Below are 22,391 nucleotides of genomic sequence, written 5' to 3'. Positions count from 1 at the left end.
GATCAGAGTTGCTGTGGAATGAAACTGGGAATTGTCTTGCTGGTGACGGTTTCTGCAGCCATGACCTCTTGTACAAAATAATTATTTCCATCTGCACATACAGTTAGGGAGGCGACATTGTGGCCTTCGATTAATATTTCGAACATAAGCTCTGATGCTTTGAGCAGAGAGAAAGCCTCATTATTCCAGAAAGATGTGTCTTTAAAGTTTTGCATGGGAGATATTTGTTATTCAAGTTGCAAGGTCCATTTCTGAAATACAGTCGCTACTATGAACACATTTCTCACACCTTTTTGGGGAGCTTGTGCACTGCATTTTTAATATGTCAAATATAGCTGGAGTAGTGTACTTTTTAAGGCCCTTGGCTCTGGTTTGGTTAGTACATTCCAGACAGACTTCAGAGTTACTCCATAATTCATACACTCTGTGATTGGAAGTGTTTTTAGAGGTCTTCCGCTGGTCCTGCTCCTGATTGTCAGACCTGTGTTTTTATTTTTTCAGGTCCACAATGGATGTCCCATTATGACGCTGAATTGACCTGGCAGCTCGACATGTTCTCCTGTGCAATGAACAAATAATGCAATGCTTTGGCAAACCCTTGCACATTGGATCTTGCCATTCAGGCCTGTGTGGCTATACTGTATACAGCCCATATTCTGCTGTCTTCTGTGTGCTTTCAAGTGCACATTGGACATATGCCTAGGGAAGCAATGGTTCAGTCCCAGGACATTGCCCTATTGATGGGTACATTAATGGTCCACCTGTGCTGTTTTCCATGGCGCTTGCCGTTGCTCCGCCTGAATGCATTTTACGAGTCCTCCCAAGATGCTTCTGATCCAGGTGAATTGGATATTTCTGCACTGGCTGCACCCCCTTCGGCGGCTGCTGAGGGAGCTGGATGAAAACATATTTGCTCCATGGATTTCGATGGATGCCTATAGGAACATCGTCTTCGGTAGCTGGGAGCAGCAATGTTTAGTCTACTTCTCGCAACATTTAAACAATCGCCCATTTTGAATAGGGGGATCTTTTTAATTCAGCTTTGCTTTTCTTGCTAAATATATGCCTTTTTAACCTTTGCTTTTATAGTGCCTTTACTTGAATGGCTATTCAATATTTTTGAAACTTTAAGAAATGTGTGGCTTTCATTATGCTTTTAGGTATCAAAGAGGCATTAATGCCTTCTAGATTTTAGGGGTTCATTTTATTTCATGACCCTTATGTTCTAGCACTTATTTGCATTGCCTTACATGCAAGGAGTAGGTGTCATGTGGCCCGATCAGAAATAACACTATTTTCATGCTCACGTTTCTTAAGTTGCCTTCTTTCTGAAAGGCGGTGACTTTTGCCATATGCTTGTGTATGTGACAGTGCAGGGTAGCGTTTTCTGAAAATGTTTTTGCTTCCATTGCAACTTTGTAGGCACACTATCATGACACCTTGAACATTCAGGGGCAGATTTACAAGCCCCTTGCTCCACTTTTGCGTCACTTTTAACATGGGAAAAGTGACCCAAAAGTGGCGCAAGGGACTTGTAAATTTGCCCCTCAGTATGATGTATAGAGTTCACTGCACAAAATGTCATCGGCTATTATTGCCCGATAGGCAACAACACTATCTATCTAATATAAACAATTGCGGCCTGATGTTGCCCTCGACATGTCAGCATGGGCACTGGTTATTACATATACAAATCTGCTTCCTCGTTTAAATCAGAGGAAGACTCTGCTGTCACTTTAAGGTCATGGCAATCCGGAATTCCAGCTCAGCTGATCCCTGTGATCTCCACAAGAGATGACCCCGCTCTACACCAGGACGGACAGCCTGATGACACTTGCCTGAAGGTAATGGGCTATTAGTCAGATTACCCACCCTGGCAAAACTAGGTTAGCGCTAGAATGGAGCACACTATATTACACCACATATATGCCGGCATATATTCATTGTTTTAGTACAATGGTGGAATTATTCATCCTCTCCGCTGTTCTTATTTTTCTAATCATGCTAATATGTTTCATTCTATTAGTAATTGCAACACACAAATGTTACTCAAAATACCACTGCCTCAATAAATATTGAAACTGTGTATTTCGTGTGTGTTTCTAGATCTTCTACCAGGATTTCTTTGGAGAGTTAGGGTTGTCATGTTCTGAGGTTGCACAGACATTTGTTAACCTGTGAGGTTAGAGGTGCAAATGGTGCACTGTGAGCTAGCAGCACTATTATGTTGTCCAATACAAGCACAGTTCTACCTATGAGGCACACGCCATATGACACCTGAAGCACATGGAGTTTCCTTGCTGCACGTTAAGATTATTTAAAATGATTTCCTTCTTGAAAGCACAGTGGCTGCCCTGGGCAGAATAATTCAGATTGTTCCCAACGAGACGAGTGTGCTGAGGCTCTGAAATCGGAAATAAAGCTGCTTCCCAAATCTAAATGAGGCAGGGATCAACAGGCTGGACAGTAAGGGATATGCACCAGTTAACAGTAGATGTCTCAATTCCACACACTTCTGCAGGACCCCCTGCACAATATGTAAACATACGTTGCTCGATTCATGGATTTTGTATGCATAAGCTCCACAGGGGTGCACAAAAATAAGAATGCACAAAAACAAAAAGAATACCTGATTTACAGAATCAGTTTTGGCCGATCACATATAAATCCATATAGCAACATATGAATGCAGAAAATCCACTATTTTGATACACGTACGGCATTCAGACGTTTATGGTAAGGAGCACAATTAATGGGCCATTCAAATTCAACTGGTAAATATTTAACCTTATGGAAAATATGTAATTTTGAAAATGTGTATTTTAAAATCATTTACTCATGATGAATTTTTCACACACACAGTGGAAATTTCACCTGATTCTTTGTCAATATGTTCACCTCTGCTACATAATTTGGTAACCACCAGTAAAACATGTTCTTGTCTCTTGGGGCTCATATCCAGCATGCCAAAAAAAAGTTTGCATTTTAAGAAAAGAGTTCAAAAATATTGGCTGCACTCTCTTATCAGTCTAGTGCCTCGAGGCATCCTTGGCTCCATAGCACACTAAATAAATGTGCTAACTACCTGGCTATCTAATCTTATAAAAGAAGGCAGTCTAAACACAACATAGGAGTAATCCTATGGGAAAAGGTTATGCTATGGTTTCATCATTGCAAAAGAGATTTAGAAATAATTGTATAATGCATGTCTGCATTTTTGCTTATTCAGAAATTAACACACTTACCCCTCTAGCATCAGAAGAACTAGCCATTAGCTCCATCCATCCTTCAAAGGTAGCCTGAATATGAAAGACAAATAGAGGATGTTAGCTGAATTTATTGACTCCTTATTTAATTTATTCAAATGAATTATTGCTAATAGATAGTTATATGTGTTGCTCATAAATTTCCGTACAATATTAATTTTTCTGTACATTGTTAGTCAATGTTCTGGACCATTATTTAAATTCATTAGGTAAAATGACAATGTGCACGCATCCATCTGCAGAAAGTACCCTGACAAATATATAACTAGTTATATGTTAAATATCTTTCATGCATGCACATATTCAAATCACATAACGTTCCTGTGATTTCACACCAAATAGAGAGCCATAAACAGCACGCTCATACACCTTGATCTTTGTATGGGTATTCGAGCACGGATTCTTGCATGAAATTTACTGCAAATTGCACACACACACACACACACACACACTTCCAAACAAGGAGTCAAATGGAAGAAATTTGTGTATGACATCTAACATATGGCCAAGAAGCAATGGTAGTGAGAAAATTAATAGCGCATAGTAAACACGTTGTGGGCAAATACATTACATAGTGAAAGACAGTTCAGAAAAAACTTTGGAGTTTCCATCTGAGCCTTAATGGCACATGAAGCCACTGGCAACTTCACAGCAGAATACACACACACACATGCGCACACACACACAAACACTCACATTAGCTGAATATTAGGAGAGAAGGCATGTAGGATTCAGCATTCCAAAGGTACATCCAGTTGGTAACTATGCAAATATTGCTTCACTCATTTGCTTGGAAATAAACATAATACACAACAATATGAATGCCCACAGTCCTGCCTAATAATCACAGTCCTTCCTATACCACACTTACACAGGACATGCAATGCAACTCTTCTGTAAGTAGAACTGCATGTTACCAAAGTCAGCAGGTGTGTTGCCCACAAAAGGCCTCCTGACGATAGATAGTACACACTGAAGGCATATCTGACCCCATTCGCAGCATGATTCTCACCTTTTCCTCATGCAAAGGTGACAGTGGCTAGCCATTGTGACCTCTAGAAAAGCAATCACTATCTACTTTTCATCTGACAGTTACACACAACCCACCCACACATATACCCCTTCTTAATGAATTCTGCAAATTAGTGCCTATTCCTCCCATATTAGGGTCCTAAAATAACACATTCACGACAGGTTGGTTTACGTAATCATTCTGTATGTACATGTCTGTGCCATGAGCTGGCTCAGTATATATCCAGATACATGTATTCACCTCTACAGCTGCATATTCTCCCAATTGACCAGAACATCAAGAAGACAAATTCAAGGAGGACCTAACAAAGCAGCAGCCCATGGCTTCCCCCTACACAGTCCATCAGGATACAACAGCACATTTCTCCAATCACTGGAGACAACACTAGCAGTGATCACCCAGTGACACCACCTTGTGCCACACATGTTATAACTAGCATGAGGCCTGACTTCATCTAAGCGGAAAAGATGATCCTATCACTTGAAATTGAGCTTAATGTACAGCTGTTCCATCTTTCTTGAACCAAACAGCATACCCTCTAAAAATCCACCTAAGGTGACAAATCCAGGCAATTGTAAGTAATGGCTCAACGGTAACACTGGGTCAAGTCTGATAATCAAATAGTTACAGATTACATTACAGTGAAGAAATGGCCTCTTCAAAGGGCCATCATTTCTCCTGTACCTTTTAATTTATATCGACGTCCCCTGGTATTGTTGTAACAATAATATGATAGTGAATCCTATATCATGCATATGACACACAACCTATCTGTTTGTAACGCAATTCAGATATGAATAACCTTGATGTAGCCACTGTGTTAGAGATGACCCAAAAGAATGGATGAAATCAAACTTTTTTAAACTTAGCCTAGTAAGACCAATAAGACAAACATCTGGGAACCTTACCCTTGACCATGTACTATGGGCCCCTGTTCTATTCCTGTGGAAATTGCCCGCTATCTTGGCATCATATTTGATTCCAATCAATCTTTAGAGTATCTGACCTCAGCTACTACACAATCCTGTTTTTTTTTTCACTGCAACAATTCATAGGGATTTTTTCCTTATTGCTCATTTACCTAAAGATTTGATGTGGCTAACTCCTTTATCCGGTCACATTAGGCTCATCGCAATTATGTGTACCTGGGTCTCCCAAACTGCAAAATACGCCAGTTACGCTGGTTGTTAACTTGAAAAACATATGACCATGTCACCTTTCACAGTGAACAACACTATTAGTTGCCAGTGAATACAAGTCTACACAGAGACGTTTTAAGACATGGGCAAAGTGGGCTCTGGCACAGGGCCTACACCTTTCAATGAAAGGGACTCTTACCTTAGTGACTTTGAATAATTCTTAAACAGACTGTTCTAAATATCAGTTCCCTCTAATTTATTTTTAATGTGGGTGATGTGTGAGAGTCTATTACAGACATTTTGCAGATAAACGTTTTTTTTGTTTCACCCAAAATCCATACAAAAAGTTTCTCTTACATCAAAACAGGAACTCTAATATGAGAAATAAGAGATCACAAAGATTATTTGCAGTAATATTAGTGAGCTGCTGCTGTGTTATAGTATTGAAAACACACATCACTATGCCTGAATATTAGATGTAAACACATTTAGAATTTGGATGAGTGTGCCTGTGAGTGTCAGTGACCTGGCCAAAGAGAGCATGACAGAGTTGAAATTGGATAATAAACTGAAAACTGTTCCAAACAGGGGTCTCCAAAATACGTTTGACACAGTGCCTCAAAAATCCTTAAGATGTCCCTGAGTCTACAGTTCAAGATAATCTGCCTACTGCAGTAAACGTTCATTGCCATCTTTCCTGCCCTGACATATTCATGAAACATTCACCCACTTGACTGTTGAGATCTTCTGCTAAGCCCACTTTTCTTGTGCCAAACTAAAAAGTCCCACAGTAGGGAGGTAGATCCTATTGCATTCAAGAATCAGCGCTCTGAAATTAACTTCTGTTGCCATCTTCGATACATGTGTCCATTTCAAATCGAGTAATACATTCAACAACATGGCTTTTTACTTCCAATGCAAAATACCAAATCAGCACTACACTGAAACCGCCGAAGCAGTTCATATTTGAGCCCCACAAGACTGAATGAGTGAATGAGCACTTTACAAATAAGCATAAATAAAAATAAAAATATTTTATTTGTGTTAGAAATGTATGATTGTGAGTGATGGCAGATATGGCCCATGGATACTAATAGTGAGATCGCAAGAAGATGGTCGACTGACCAGGAGAATTCAAATTCCATGAGTGGGCAATTGGGATCTTTTAACACATTTTTTGCAGGTCGCACTGGATTACTTGTGTGTCAGACAAGTCCCCTAGAGTTGGCTCATCAGCTCGTAAATCAAGTATTCCAATCGTTCATCATTGTAACTCTTTTCCACCTAAGTTAACTGCTAATATGGAAGCTTTAAAGACTCCTCACTTGATGAGCACCACAGATTACTAGTAATCACGTCAGTTGAATGTTCTAGTTTTTCTACCAGTTCTGGAAAAAGTGCCCCAGAAAATTTAAAAAGATTACAAAAGCAGAAACCAACGATGTTTGGAGAGAATATCGTATTTTAAATATCAGGAGACACAAATATAGGAAAGAAATATCAGGAATATATTTCTTTAGGTAAGTAATATTGTTTTTAAAAATATTGTTGTGTTTAATATTGTTTCCAATAATATAGTTGTAAAAATGATCTTTACGCTATATTTAATGTGTTTTAGATCACATATTAATTTCATGAGTCACTATTGTTTGTGTAATCATTGCAATTTTTTTAAAACATAGCTTGCAATTTTCAGTGATCTAGAATGTATAATTTAGTTGTTAATAGCAATTTATAGTGTAATAGCAGGTTGCTGGGATTGCAGGGGGATATAGTGGGATGTTAATTTAGCAAAAACTAAATATTCATTAAAACTTTAAAGAAATTATATGATTGATAATAATTATGTAATGCATGTAATACTGATTTATTTTAGTTATATTTTTGGTGTGGATTGCTAGGTTTAATGGGTATAGAGAGGAGAGGAAATTTACAAATAACTAAATTACAACATTTATTTAATTGATAATTAATTATTACATTGTTTAATAATTATGTAAATTGTTTAATTGTTTACAATTTTTAAAATGTATTTGGAAGTATTTTAGTTAATAATATTCATATCAGGAGTTTAATATTTTTTATACATTCATTGGGTTATTCAAATACCCAATACATAGGGGCCGATTCGTCGGAAAGCACTCCGACTGACCCGGATCCGGAGTGTTTTCCGACCGAGCCGGAGGTCTGCAGTCTGACCGAGCGAGTATGATGCGGCCGTATGCTGCCGGACTCGGTTTGGTCGGACTCCCATAGAAGTCAATGGGAGCCGGTTGTACGACGCGTATATGGGCTCCCATTGACTGAATGGTACGTCGCGGACAAGTGCACCCCCTACAGTGGGGACGCGTCGGTGCCATCCGCACCGTACATGCCTGTGTTGGGGAGACCCATGGGTCTGCCCCTGTGTCCGAGTCGTAGGGCTGTGGGTGTCAGGGAGTCCGACGCAGACCCCCAAAGGCAACCTTCCGGACGTTTTGCGAGCCAGACATTCCGGCTCGCACAGGCTGTCCGACGCGTGCATCGTACTAGCTCGGTTGTAAATCGCATCCATTGCACGCCACGGTTAGCTTCTGACCGATTCGTATGGAGCGGTTCGGACCTGGAAACGACTCGGTCGGTGAATTTCACGTAGCTCGCATCGTACTTGCTCGCTCATACAGCTGTACGAGTCGGCTGGAAAACACGCGTACGGCTCGTAGTTTTGCCGGCTGGATCTCGTTCGGTGCCCTTCCGACCCGAATCGGAATCGGCCCCATAATGTGTTTCAAATGAAGTACTTTCCCTACTGTTGCTTAGACTGGAGTTCAAATAGTAAGTTTAACCCCACCGTGGTCCAACGCTTTCCATACTGTTGCACAGACTGAAGTGCAAATACTAAATTGGACTCCTCCGAAGTCCAACGCTTTCCCAACTGTTGCACAGACTAACGTAGGAATAGTAAATCGTGCCCATCTGAAGCTCAACACTTTCTCTACTGTTGCACAGACGGAAGTATGAATAGTAAATCTTACACCTTCAAAGTCCAGTACTTTCCCTACATATAACCCCTCCAATAGTCCAACAATTTCCTTACTGTTGTGCTGATTATATTGGGAATAGTACATTTAAACCATCCAAAGTCCCTTACTTTCACTGCTGTTGTGGTGACTGGAATGATAATTGTAAATCTTCCACCTCTGAAATCCAACACTTTCCCTACTATTGTTCTGTTTGGAGTGGGAATAGTACATTTAACTCAGAAGTCCAATACTGCCCCTGATGTTGCGCTGCCTGGAGTGTGAATAGTAAATCTAATTACACCAATATCTAATGATTTCTGTACTGTTGCTTAGCCTGGAGTGGGAATAGTAAATTTAGCCCTCCAAAGTCCAAGGCGTCACCTACTGTTTCATAGACTGGAGTGGGAATAGTAAATCTTACCCTCCGAAGACCAGCACATTCCCCAAAGTTGTGCTGTTTGGAGTGGGAATTATACATTTTACCCCTACATAGTCTTACACGTTCCCAACTGTAACACTGGAGTGGGAATAGTATATACAGTATTTCCAGACTCTAATTCCTAGTATTGGTTAAATGTATTTATTAATATTGTTTGTTTCTTTTTAAATTTTATAATATTTGTTTATATTTTTAGTTTTTTAAACAAAATTATGATTTTTTGTAAATGTCTTTTTTGGTTTTACATTTGTTAAATTGCAAACGATGTCATAGAACATGTCATGAGTGATGTCATATGTGATGACTAGAGCAGTGCATGGGAGGGGCAGGCTATAGCTAGAGCTGCTAACACTAACTGGTAAATGTCTGTGTTTTCTTTTAGTTCCAAATAATAATCTTCATACTGACAAATTCACCGAACACCTCACTATAACGTTACTTTAACCTTTGCTTTTGTCAGTGAAGATCTAGGGTTTTTTAAGTAAATTCATTATTTTTATGAGTGTATGTATGGTAGAATGCATTTAAAATACATGCTGTGTTCTCACATTATTCCAGTAAAATATTTTTGTTTAATTGTAACAAAACTGATCCATCAGGATTCTTTATTTATGCTTATAGCGGATCAGCAACAGTTATATAGGCATATCTGTACTGTTTCAGGCTTCTCCCTTTGATTCTGCTTTAAAGAACATTGTTTGTTTGTTTTGTGAGTGTTAATTTGCAACAAATTGGGGTGGTTTCTAATGAGATTGTTTTAGATTGCGTGATGCAAAATCTTCTCATTGTGATGTGATATGCATAACATGATGGACGCTGCATATCGATATATGTCTAAGGATATTGTGTAAAAGACAAACCATTAAAACTTTGTGTATTTATTAGATCCCTGTGGTACTTGTTCCATTGAGAGATAGAGCATGGTTTGATGTGCTAATCTATATGTTGTGTGATATATAGGTTATCAAAGGGGAGATTCTCTCTTTACTGTTTTAAACAGTGCTCTGTCCCCTTGGTTTGAGGGGCCCCTCTTGTTTTTGCTTAACTAGAGATTGGACCAAAGCCTATTATTCTCTACTTGTAAGAATCTCCAATTTGATGCCCTTTAATTTTAGCTGGATGGTTATCATCAAGAGTTCAGTGGATCTAAGGCACTCATCTAACTATTAAGGGCCCGATTCTGATGCGGGTTGGAAAAGTTTCCCGACCAAATCGGTTGGGAAATAGTTTCCGACACACTCGTATCGGGAGAGTCCGACCGGTGGAGTATGATGCATCCGGATGCTTCCAGATACGTTTTGGTTGGACTCCCATTGACTTCAATGGGAGCATATGTTCCTAACCGCATCATAATTGGGCCCTCGGTCGGGAAAACACCTTCCCGATCCGATTTGGAAGGAGCAAATGCTGTTAGGAGGCCTTCCTAACTGCATCAGAATCAGGCCCTAGGTGGGAATGCTTTCCTAACCGCATCAGAATCAGGCCCTATCTGTAGGTTTTTCTAGTTTGAGGATCATTAGCATAGTCACAGAATATATATTGAAAAGATCTAATAATCTCTGTGATAACATAGAATTTGGTTAATGTATAGGTTGAAGAAGAGAGGAGATGTGACTGATCCTTGGCTACTGCCTTAAGGCTATAAGGTGCAGAGAAAAATAGTTGAATGGAAATAATACTTTATATGACTGTAAGTTAGAAGGAGACCCAGTGTATGATGGCTGCATCGAAGCTGGCTTCTTTTTTCACTTTCTCATGATGCACTGCGTTAGAAGCTGCAGATACATCTAGCAGTAGAAGTGCAGGCATTGAATGTTTTATTTATCATGGTTTTCAGATCACACCAGGTGGAGATCAGTGCACACTCTGTGCCGCCTCCCTGAGAGGAGACTTGTTTGTTGGTCAGATAGAAGCATGTTCTCTTCGATGAAGTTTGAAATGTGGATGAGAGCTGCTCCTTCTATCAGTTTTCTGAGGATCGGTCTATGATAGTTTGGGTCTGGAGTATTAACGTTGTTTTTCAAAAAGAGTGGTCATAGGTAAGATGTCCTGAGTTCTTCTGGAAAATTCTTCTGTGTTTAATGAGGTTTTATCTTATTTTTATAGTAGGTACTTCAACCATTGCTCCTAAAATAATTTTCTTTAAGATTTACGGGAAGCATATATCTAAAGATGAGCCAGCTGGTCAACTGACCTTCACGAAGTCAAGTTGTATTTGGCTTGTACAAGTTAGTGTATGAAAAATTCTGTTTTCTTGTGAGTCCTCGAGGGTTGTATTAATACAGATGCTTGTTTTGCTTGATAGGTAAATTTGTCCTTGATATAGCTTGCACTCATCTGCCTTTTGTTTGCAAAGCTCTAAATTTTGAGGCATTAGTAGGCCTGACATCTTTGGCATGGTATTCCCACAAACTTTTTGCCTTCACTCCTCCTTTTGCTAATTTTGTTTTTGTTGGCTTTAGGACTCTCTGCACGTTACTAATGCTAACCAGTACTACAGTGCTTGTACTCTCGATTTTAAAAATGGTAAAATTAGCCTACATCTCCTTTGTACATTTAATTTACTTCAAAATCCCAAGTAAATGGTACTACATGTACGTAAGCTTGTAAATTGAATGCTATTTCTGGGCCTGCAGCACTCATTGTGCCTCCCACTGCAGTAGCCTTTTGAAACATGTCTAAGGCTTACCACTGCAGCCTGTAGTGCAAGTTTAAACTGCCATTTCAACCTTGCAAAATAAACCTTTAGCCAGGCCTAAACCTTGCTTTTTAATACGTATATGTCACCCCTAAGGTATGCCATAAAGGCTTATAGGGCAGGGCGCATTCTATTAAAAAAGTAGGACATGCGTACTTACGTTTTACATGTCCTGGCACTGAAATCCTCTTATAGTCATTTTTCATTGTTGTAAGGCCTATCACTTCCATTGACTAAAACAGGGTTACCTTATTAAATTTGATAACTTGTCGATAGAGATATTCTTCTTACACTCAATATAATATTTTGACCCCCAACCATTTGTGCCTTCTAATACATAACTGTGAATAGCTCTGCTGTTGGTGTTTGTGTATTGGTTCTAGTAAATAATCCAAAAGGAGGCTTATGCGTGAACAGGATTGGAGATCCTGACAAGATGTCAGGGGGAACTGTTTCCAGCTCTACTTACACTTCAAAGGGCTTTGTCACCTGCACACACAAAGGAATCTGACATTCGGCTTTCCCTCCCTTTGTCACCTCAAACAGTTTGGAGCCTTGGCTCGGGAAGTGGAAGAACTTTCCGGAAGATCTGGGGGAAGGAGAGGGGCTCTCCACAAACAAAGGCTGGCATCAAGTATAAATATTGGACTACCAGACCCATTCTTCAGAACACTCCTGAACCTGTGGAAGTTACAAAAGAAAGACTGCCCTGCTGTTAGAGGACTGTCCTGCTGCTAGAAGGATTGCCTTGCTTTCTCAGAAGGAAGATTTGACCTGCTTGATGTCATCCCATGCTAACCAAAGGGACACCAAGGGTCAGTTGACTGACCTTCTGTGCAAGCTACAGGGACAAAACAAGCTTCAGAGGCCTCTCTGCAGCAGCCTAGCAGACCTGATGCAACCAGACCTGCCTAGACCTGTAACTGGACCTGCCTGAGCCCTGCTGGCCTCTGCTAGGGGAGTCCATGATCCACAAGAGAAAACTACCCAGGTCCTGGAACCTTAGTCTACTTCAAAGTATGCTCCTCCTAAAGGAAAGGTGAAACCTCTGAGGTTTGGTGTCCTTACGACCGTAAACAAGCCCTTTCATGTCAAGACCCTGCTTTCTGTGACGACCAGCAATGTGTAGCTCTAGTGAGACAGGCTCCTCATGTCAACAGCATCTGCCAGTGATGATTGGCAATGCAAGACCAGCACTTCGTGCTACAGCAGCAACAGCTCACAATGACCACCAATGAGAAGCTATAACAATGGCCATCTGAGATGCTTCACCAGCTCCTCGTACCACAGCGATGATGGTCAGTGTCACCGGAATTGCTCTTCGTGCCAATGTGACGACCGCCCAAGGCGCTCAGCGACTTCTTCGTGGCCTCCTCCAACACAAACAGAACTCTTTGTGCCAGACTTTGAAGGTAACTTTTCAAAGGGACTCAACTGATCCCGGTATCCGACCTGTGCTTAATCATGGGAACTTGTGACTTTCCCCTTGTCTAGCATGACCAGATGACCCAGAGTGGTGCTTTCTGCTTTGAGGCACCTTTTTCACTAAAAAATGTAAAATCTGTGGTTCTTCTGTTGCGATTTTTGTCTTTCTGGTACAATTTTATGTAAGAAACTGTACTTAACTTTAGTATATCAGTTTGGAATTTTCTTGTGTTTTGTTTTCCCTTTATTACTGTTTGTGTGAATCATAAATAGTTTCACATATTCACCCTAAGTTAAGCCTGACTGCTTTCATGTCAAGCTACCAGAGGATTAAGCACAGGCTAATTCAGTAACTTTTATGGTTCATGTGACAAAGATTGTGTTTGTTGCATGAGTAGGACTTCCACCCCCCTCAGCCAATGATCCAATTTCTTACAAGCATTATTATAGGGATTTTATTCTTTTAACAGGGGGCATTTATGTTATAGCATTACAAACTATCAATTGGGGAGGTCACCACCCAGCGTCACCAGTTACAATGCTTAAAGCAGATGATTTCTACTTATTGTTTCTGCTGCTCAGCTACTTAGTCCATTTACACTTTAAAATATATCTGCTACAATCAGCCTTGACTCCTTTCAATGCTTTCTACATGATTTTTTTTCTCAGTTTGGTCTTTTTGTCATGGTATTTTTAGTGAAGGTCATATTTCTGCATTCATTTTACATGCTACCTCCTGAGACTGTTGACAGCAACTATGAAGATTACTTACCAACCAACTTCTATCATACCATCATACTCTAATTTGTGGTGGTGCTGTCTATTTCAATACAGTTGTACCCAGTGCAAAATAGGGGCATTTTAACCTGATGGCCATGCAACAGTTCCTCAACCTAGGGTGGTCCTGCCCACACAGAGCAAGCCCGGACAACGCGTCATTAATGGCCCCTTCAATAAGTAGAACATGGTCAATCACAGAAACACAAAAGAAGCATGATCATAGTCGAATCAGTGAATGCCATTCAGGAGGTACCAAGAAAATCTGTTATAATATTGGATCAAGCCAAAGTCTTACAGTCTTTCAAGGCAAGAGAATAATTTTGACATAAGACACTAGTCGGCTCATCCTTCTCCTCAAGGTGTAGGTAAGTGAATAGAAGACACTTCAGGGGAAGAATAAGCTTCTGCCTCAGTGTCATCCGAAGGCCAAGAATTCCCAGTGACTTCTCAATGGATCATCTCAGGTGTCCCAAAATGCACTTGTTGGGGGGAAGACCATCCCTCTAATACCAACTACAGACAGACCTAAAATGTATGTTTCTACTTGGTGGTGAGCAAAGAAATTCTGTAGTATTCCAGTTTGGTCTCTGCTATATAAGTATCATTGCATACAGATAACATCACATGGCTGTTTTCACTTTGTGCCTGATTCATAAAGGAAACTTACACTTTTGTGTAAGTTTGTGATTGTTTGCTACTTGCAAAGGGATTTACAGGTAGCATATTATTGAGTGAAAAGTCTCCACACATATAAAGATAGGTCTTTTTATATTTGGAGACTCTGCAATCATAAATATACTACAGGTAAATCCCTTTGTGAATAACATACAATCATAAGCTTACAGAAAAGTGTAAGTTTGCCTTTGTGAATAAGGTCCTTAGTATTTGAACATCTAGTCACTTTCTATAAGATAAATGTGCTTTAAACTATGTTTTGGCATGAAGTGAGTCTGGTGTATTTTCTTTACAGCATGAGCTGGGGCTAGATCTTCAGCTATCTTTCATAGGTCTGTCTGGTAGAACATCATTTAAATTTTATTGTTTTACCTCTATTATATCTATATGAAATTGACTCATGGGAAAGCCAAAGTACCTAGAATAAATCAAGTATGAAACTTCTACATGCAAGAAAACAGGGGAACACTCACTTCACGATGACCACATATGATATGTGTTGACTCTTGCCTTGTAGGTTTTTATGAGTTAACTTTAACTTTGATTTGAAATGTTTTAGTTACCTATTTCATAATTTAAGTGTTCCTGGAAGGCATCTGGGATAGATTGATCTGGATGTCCCTTTTTACCTGTTTCATAAGGAGACAATTTAGCACATTTTGTGTATCGGTCGCGCTAAACTCGATTTAAGAATTTGAGGCTAGAAATACTAAGATATTAGCCAGAAAAAGTGGTAGCAAATTATGACTCTTTTGTTTTGTAACCAACATCTGTTTTTGGGAGATCTCACTTTGAAGATTGGTTTGCAAAACACTAAGCTGTAGTGGGTTACAGTCTAACCTGCTTAGTAAATATTATTAAGGCAAGTTGCAAATTAGGACCCACAACTGTTCTGTTCCAGTCACAAGGATGGTGGCCTGCAAGGGCCAGCTGACAACCAACCCTCTGGGGGCTTTAAAAAATGAAACCTTTCTTTTTGTAAAGAAGCATGCTTTTATTTAAGATAATGGGGCTGCTTTAAAAACTAAAAAACATGTTTGGAAAAGTTTAGAGAGAATTTCAACTGGTCTAATAGACCACCGCTTACCCCTTGTAGAGCTGTCACCCTAATGTAGTAAACAAAAAGGCTCACAACTTCCCTTTTTGAGAGTGAGTTACCATCCAAACTCAGGAGTCGGTAGTTAATTAATTGTTTGTGATTGGGAAATATTGATACATAAGGATCTGAAAGGGACTCCCACAACATGCCCCTTCCGCATAACAATTAGATATACATTCAGAAACTAATTTTAGGAGTTCATAAAACTTTACAGATTCCTAAAATGGGTTTAATACATTCAAAATAACTTTGTTTGAATTGAAGAAGAGGGTTGAAGAGCGTATACCACTTTGTGGGCTGGGAATGTTCAGAAAGTTTGTTACAACAAATGAGGGGGAGAGGGCTCTAAAAAGATCCAGATAGGTAAGTAACTTGTGAAAGATGGATGTGTGACTGCGTGGCACTCAAAGTCCAGTCATTTGATGCCGGCTGGTTTAGTTTTTCATAGGTATAGGTCTAGTTTACATCATAGGCATCTAGGAGTATTTAGTGTAAAGGTGTGGTATATATGATATGCGGTGGGAGACGAGAGTGCGTCTCCCACCACACTCTCACTCTCAGACTCCACGACGGCGGCATACAGGGAACCACCCTCTTCTGGCTCCGTTCCTTCCTCGTTGGCAGAATCCAGAGTATCAAACTCCCGCCATTCCTCTCTGAGCCCACAGAGTTCAACTGTGGAGTACCCCAAGGATCCTCACTTAGTCCCACTCTCATCAATATCTACATAGCCCCCCTCACCACCATCATCAGACAGCATGGACTCAGCATAGTACCCTACTCAGATGACACCCAGCTCATCCTCTCCCTCTCAAAGGACCCCAAAGCCACCAGACTCAGCTTCCAGGAAGGAATGAAAGGCGTCTCATCCTGGATGAGCAGGTGTTGCCTGAAGCTCAACTAAGAGAAGACAGAAGTCCTTGTCCTCAGACCTACCCCCCAGCATGGGATAGCACCTGGTGGCCCACTGCCCTCAGAAACCCCCACGGACCACGCCCAGAACCTCGGCATCATACTCAACTCCTCCCTCAGCATGAGCAGGCAGATAAACTCCGTCACCTCCAACTGCTTCAACACCCTCTGCATCCCTCGCAAGACCTTCTATTGGATATCCTCTAAGCCAGAAAGACTGTCACCCAGGCACTCATAATGAGCAGACTGGACTACGGAAACGCCCTCTATGCTGGAATCTACAAATCCCTGCTAGATAAATTCCAGACCATGCAGAGCACCACGGCCAGACTCGTTTTCGACATCCCACAACATGAGCACATCACCCAACACCTGCTAGATTTCTACTGGCTCTCTGTCGAAAAGAGAGTAACCTTCAAGCTAGTCACCCATGCCTACAAATCTCTCCACAACACCGGACCCAAATACCTCAACAAAAGAGTCTCCTTCGATGTACCCAAAAGAACCCTCCACTCTGCCGACCTCACCCTGGCAGAAAACCCATGCATCTGAAGAACCCGAGCGGGTGGAAGAGCCTTCTCTTTTGTCGTGGCCAAGGCCTAGAACGAGCTTCCGGTCAACATCGGACGCGCCCCTCCTCTACACACCTTCAGAAAAATCCTCAAGACCTTGCTCGGATTGTGCAACACTTCCCCTCACCTCACACTGGAAAGGAGTGGGGTTGTAACGCCAGGGGGAAGCTTCAGTTCTGGGCCAGTGGGGTATTGGGCGAAGGGAAGGATGTGAGGCCCTCTGTAATTGCAATTTTGTCTAAGATGTCTAGGACCTTTTTTATGAGGGTGGCTATGTATGCGCTGTGGGGTCTGTTTCGGGAGCCAGGTCAAGTCCCAGAAAGGTCTACATGCCACCGCCTGGTCCATATGAAACCAATGTTTTTCGCTTGCGTGAACCACCCACTCCGAGATATAGCGAAGATGCAACGCCCAATAGTATACCAGCAAGTTTGGACAGGCGAGTCCCCCAAGAATTTACAGTAGGCTAGCAGCAAATATATTTTAAAATGTCAATATTTTGTCCAAGGCATTGTCAACTAAAGATTGGGATTTCAGTTTAGAGCAGGTGTTGCTGTGTGTCACTGCATTGAAAATGTGGGAAGCCAAAAGAGAAGTTTGGCAACATGTTGTTTGTTTAAGTTACTCAGGCCAACTTTGAGATTAGGGAATGAATAAAAGTCAAGTTTAGGTAATTTGTTTTTTTTTTGCTGCAAAGTTGCAATCACAGAGGGTCATTTGTGAACCCCAGGTCTGGGGTATGTATGTAATACCTTCACAATATTAATACAACCTACACAAACTGGATATGTAATAGATAGACTCATAAGTGACACCTATAGGCTATATGGTCACAGTCTGGGAAGTAGAATCCTAATTCCATAGGCTCTTGATGCCAAGAGCTTATTTGTTCCTAATACTGTTCTGCTGCATTAGAATAATATCTCATTTCAGCTTGTGACAGTATTCTGTTATCTCTTTCCTTTCCACTGAATGATTGAGGCTCCTGGAATATAGAGACAGTATATTCAATGCATCATCTGCCATCAAATTGGTAAAATATTAGTGGAGCATAGGCAGTACTGAGTGCAAGTCTAGCGGGCCCACCCTGTAGATCTGTACCGGACTGTGGTGATGACCAGGATTCCAGAGTGTTAGTATTGAGATGATAAAAAGAGTAAAGGTAAGGAGACAAAATGCAAGAAAGCGAATGGAGTATGAAAAATCTGTCTCCTTCCCTCCCCTGTATCACTCCCCCTAAAGATTCTGGCAATGAGCAGAAAGAGCCTTGGTGGCCAAAGTCAGACAACTCTGAATTTATATGGAAGAACTAACTTGAATATTAATCTTTAAAAAGCTGAAGCAGCATTGAAAAATTTATATTAGAACATTGGAATGTGGAGCTCTCTATTGAATGCAATGGAGTGCTCCAAGCTTCCAAAAGCCAGCAAAGCAACATTGCAATGTTGTTTTACAAAGGTCTCTCAGAGCCCAAGGGGATTTAAACCCCCTCGGACTACGAGGGCCTTAGTTTTATGTGTTAGAACATTCGGCCCTCTAGAGCCTTCGGCTCGGGCCTTTAACGCTTGAGCGGGTCTCTAATGGCCGGTATAGCCCACTACAGCAGTCTTTAAGGGTATATTACAGCAAAATTACATTTACTTATGTGAAAAGCAAATCTGTCATTTTGTGCTATATTTTAGTCTGAAATGCATCCTCATATCAATTTTTGGCATGAGGATACATTTAACAAAGTGCACTGCAAACAACAGTCACTCACTTTCCGTTGTTCCTGTGTGTTTCCTGTATATTTTTACCTCAAATGACTGTGAAGTGCACCATTTATCATCATTTTTACAGCGAACAGCACATAATTATTTGAAGTGGCGTAATGGAATAATTTTCAAATTTATATCTATTACCCAGTGGGCCAAAAGGTGTGCGCGGCAATAGAGTTGGTGTAGTAATTCCATTTAATTGATTAGCTGAAGGGAAAATCTTCCTCAGATTTAATGAAAGACCAATAGAATTAGAAAACACAAATAATATTTTTCGTGATTCATTATTGGTAATCTAATTAATGTGAATACCAGGAGGATTTGCCAGTAACCTCATGTCATTTGGCAGTATGGTTTAAGTTGGTGTCTCTGAATTGTGTACAGGAAGTGTGTGTGTAAAGGGCGGTTGGTAGCACATTTATTCTTTGTATGTGTTTTAGAGAAGCATTTAAGTTGAAAGGATGATAAATTTCAGTGCTCTTTATGGTTAGGATTATGTGTTAAGCATAATGACAAGTCAATTACTTACAGTACTGCACCCAGTCATGTTGTAAGACTGGAGACAGTGTGGCATGAACCAACCATGTGGGTAGGGAACAAAATGTTAGTGCTCATCTGTAGAGAAGAAATATGATATAAGAGGCCTACAAAAGATAGTCTGGAGATGGTAGCATGTGGAAGATAGACTACATTTGCCAGTATATATTCTACAGAGGATTGCTAACAGATGAAGTCAAGCACATGGCTAGGTAGGTATTAAAATAGTGGCATAAGTTGGTTGGGATGTATCAGAACATGAACTGGTATGACCCTTTCAGTAAGAGCCACAAGTTAGCGACATCAGATCATTGCATGAAACTCAATTCCAGAGTGGGATAGCGTGCCTTGTATTGTATTGTATTGTAGAGTGTTCTTGTATAGCGCATCTATCACCCTACGGGTATCTTGGCGCTAGGACTAAGATGGAAGAAAAAAACTTTAACCAATCCAGTGTCCGCCTCCTACAGAAACAAGAAAAAAGAGACAGCAGAAGAAGAGGCCGGCCAAAAGTGCAGGATTAGGAGGTCATAGACCCCTCCCTGGGAAAGGTTTTAAGACTCCGCCTGAAATCCATCAGAGAGTTGGCTTGTCTGATATTCAGAGGGAGGTCATTCCAGCAGCGCGATGCCACTGTACTAAAAGCCCTGCCCCCCATCCTGGCCTTCTTAACTCTGCCAGTACTTAGCAGCGAGGCCTGCGAGGATCGTAGGGTTCTTTGAGGCTTATACCAAAACAGTCTCTCTTGCAGAGAGATTGGGCCAAGGCCATGCACCGCTCTAAACGCGATGCATAGGGACTTAAACATGACTCTCTCTTTTATGGGAAGCCAGTGGAGCTCTTGTAGCGCTAACGTGGTTGAAGAACAGCGCTTCCTGTTCAGTGCTAATTTTGCTGCAATAGACTGGACCCTCTGCAGGCTCTGATAGATGTAAAGAGGAGCTCCCAAATATAGAGAATTGCAGTAGTACAGCCTACTCAAAATAGTACTGCGTACAACCATCGGTCTGTCCCCCATAGGCAAAAGAGGCAAAATCTGTCGTAGAGCCCTCAAAAGAGCAAAGCACACACCAATAGTTTTTTTGGCTTGTGAAGCCATTTGAAGATTGTCGTCAAACATGACCCCCAGATTTCGTACCGTTGTCACAGGGGCGATGGACTCCACCTCTGGGGACAATCTGAGGTCAAACGGCATGTCCCGTACTCCCACCGAGGGACAGTAGATCACCTCTGTCTTTCCTCCATTAAATTGCAGGGAGTTATCCCTTAGCCATTCTGAAATCTGGCGCATACATTTCTGAAAGCTGTCCACAGTCAGTGCCCCTCTACCCTCCAGAGAAAACACCAATTGGGTGTCGTCAGCATAGTTGACCAAGTCAATCCCATGCGACTTGATGATAGGAATCAGTGGCTGCAAGTAGATATTAAATAGGATAGGACTAATGGCCGATCCCTGAGGGACCCCATGCTCCACCAAGGTCCTGCCAGAGGTGAAATGGGGCAGCCTATAGCTGATTCCAAGCCTGTAGACGCATTGAAACTGATTGTCTTCTCTCTGTGGGTAAATTTTATTTTAAATGGCCCCAGAAGTGTTAAGGGGATGTTAAATGATCTATGATTTCCCCATCAATCCAGATAGTCTTTCTTTTGTGACACATTATATTTTGAGTAATTCCAATTTTTGCTTCCTTCCACACAATCATTTTAATTTTCCTCATTAGTTCCAAAATCTGTTCAATGTATGGGTAGCATAAAGCATTGAAGATCATAGGTCTGGGGTGTGTAGTTTGGGTCATACTGTGTGTCCTTTTGTTCTTGAAGTCCTTAGTAAAGGTTATCCCCGTGACTTATGGGATCCAAGGGTCTAAGAAAGTTGCCTAGGTGTTTGCATTTTTTTTCGGTGTCTTCTAGGAGCCCAATAATGTCCAAGCTCACTCTTATATTCTATCCTCCAGGTCACTAAATTCTCTTACAAGGGAATACATTTTTTAACATTATCATTTGTTTCTGTAATCCTTTTTTCATCACCTAATTCCTTGTCTATCCCTAGGACTAGTATCTGTGATTTTGGGAGGTCGGTGTGTGTTCTTGTGCTTTTGGCCAGGTAATGCAATGTAGTTATGAAATATAGGATCAAGTTCATATTTACATTGGAGTCTGATTTACCTTCTTGGATCAGAAGTTCTGACATGATTCTCTTCTGACCTGTTCACTGTTCTTTTGTTTCTTTATGATAATCATGAACTTTTTCTTTTGAGTCAGCCATGTTAGGTAGACAATGTGGATCCCTGCGGTGTTTGTATCTTTAGATGGCAGCTAAATTAATGATGAACTGTTGATATTTATAGGACATTTTTGGTTAACAGGTAAAAGGCAAGTAAAAAAAGCATTTGTCGTTTTGTTGCTCCCACCTAGATACACACTATTGTTGCCCTGGTTGCCTTTTGTTCATTTTCATTTTGACAGCCATTAATATTGTTCAGGTATCCTCATTTCACTTCTCCAGAATGCTACTAGATATGTGCATCTCAGAGAATTTTCATGTAGTGTATCAGATCATTTGTGCATTTTACCACATTTATTACATGTTTGTGAGTTTTTATTAATTCCTTATTCTAAATCACTAAGCAGAACTGTGTATGTTTCACTTCTTTCACATATAAATTCTCAACTAATTTGATGGGTAGATTCAGCAAAATGAGTAGAATAAGGCGGGACAGTGTGAGGCTAGAAGTTGGTGTTCAAGCTTGAACTAGAGGCAGAAGCCATTTGATTTCACCCTCTGTCCATTTCCTGCATATCTTGTGGTGCCTGCTCTTTTCTCCCAACTCCACTCTAGTTTTCAAGTCTTCTGCAGCTATCAATGTGCATCACAAACCCAGCAAATCTGAACAACACTGTAGGAAAGAGAAGGGATTTTCTCTCTGAGCTAACTCAAAGCGACACAAAGCAATACAATTCAAGGTGGTGATCAATATCAGTGACTAACCACTCACAGTAGACAGGTGTCCTTTCAAAGCAAACTCTTTTTCTGTATTTGGTGCCATTTTGAGCCCA

General features: G+C 40.8%; 1 protein-coding gene across 1 annotated transcript in view; it reads right to left on the bottom strand.

Moving 5' to 3' along the window:
* The window catches only part of LOC146864181 (sodium channel protein type 2 subunit alpha-like), an 869,020-nt gene that overhangs the window by 438,291 nt on the left and 408,338 nt on the right, over positions 1-22,391 (bottom strand). The window contains exon 13 of the mRNA XM_085638959.1: positions 3,246-3,299. Coding sequence (XP_085495085.1) covers positions 3,246-3,299 — 54 coding nt within the window. The remainder of the gene's footprint in view (positions 1-3,245; positions 3,300-22,391) is intronic.

This window comes from Triturus cristatus, chromosome 2_1, assembly GCF_964204655.1.
Source record: "Triturus cristatus chromosome 2_1, aTriCri1.1, whole genome shotgun sequence".
Classification (NCBI taxonomy): Eukaryota; Metazoa; Chordata; class Amphibia; order Caudata; family Salamandridae; genus Triturus; species Triturus cristatus.
This window is presented reverse-complemented; position numbering and strand designations above follow the sequence as displayed.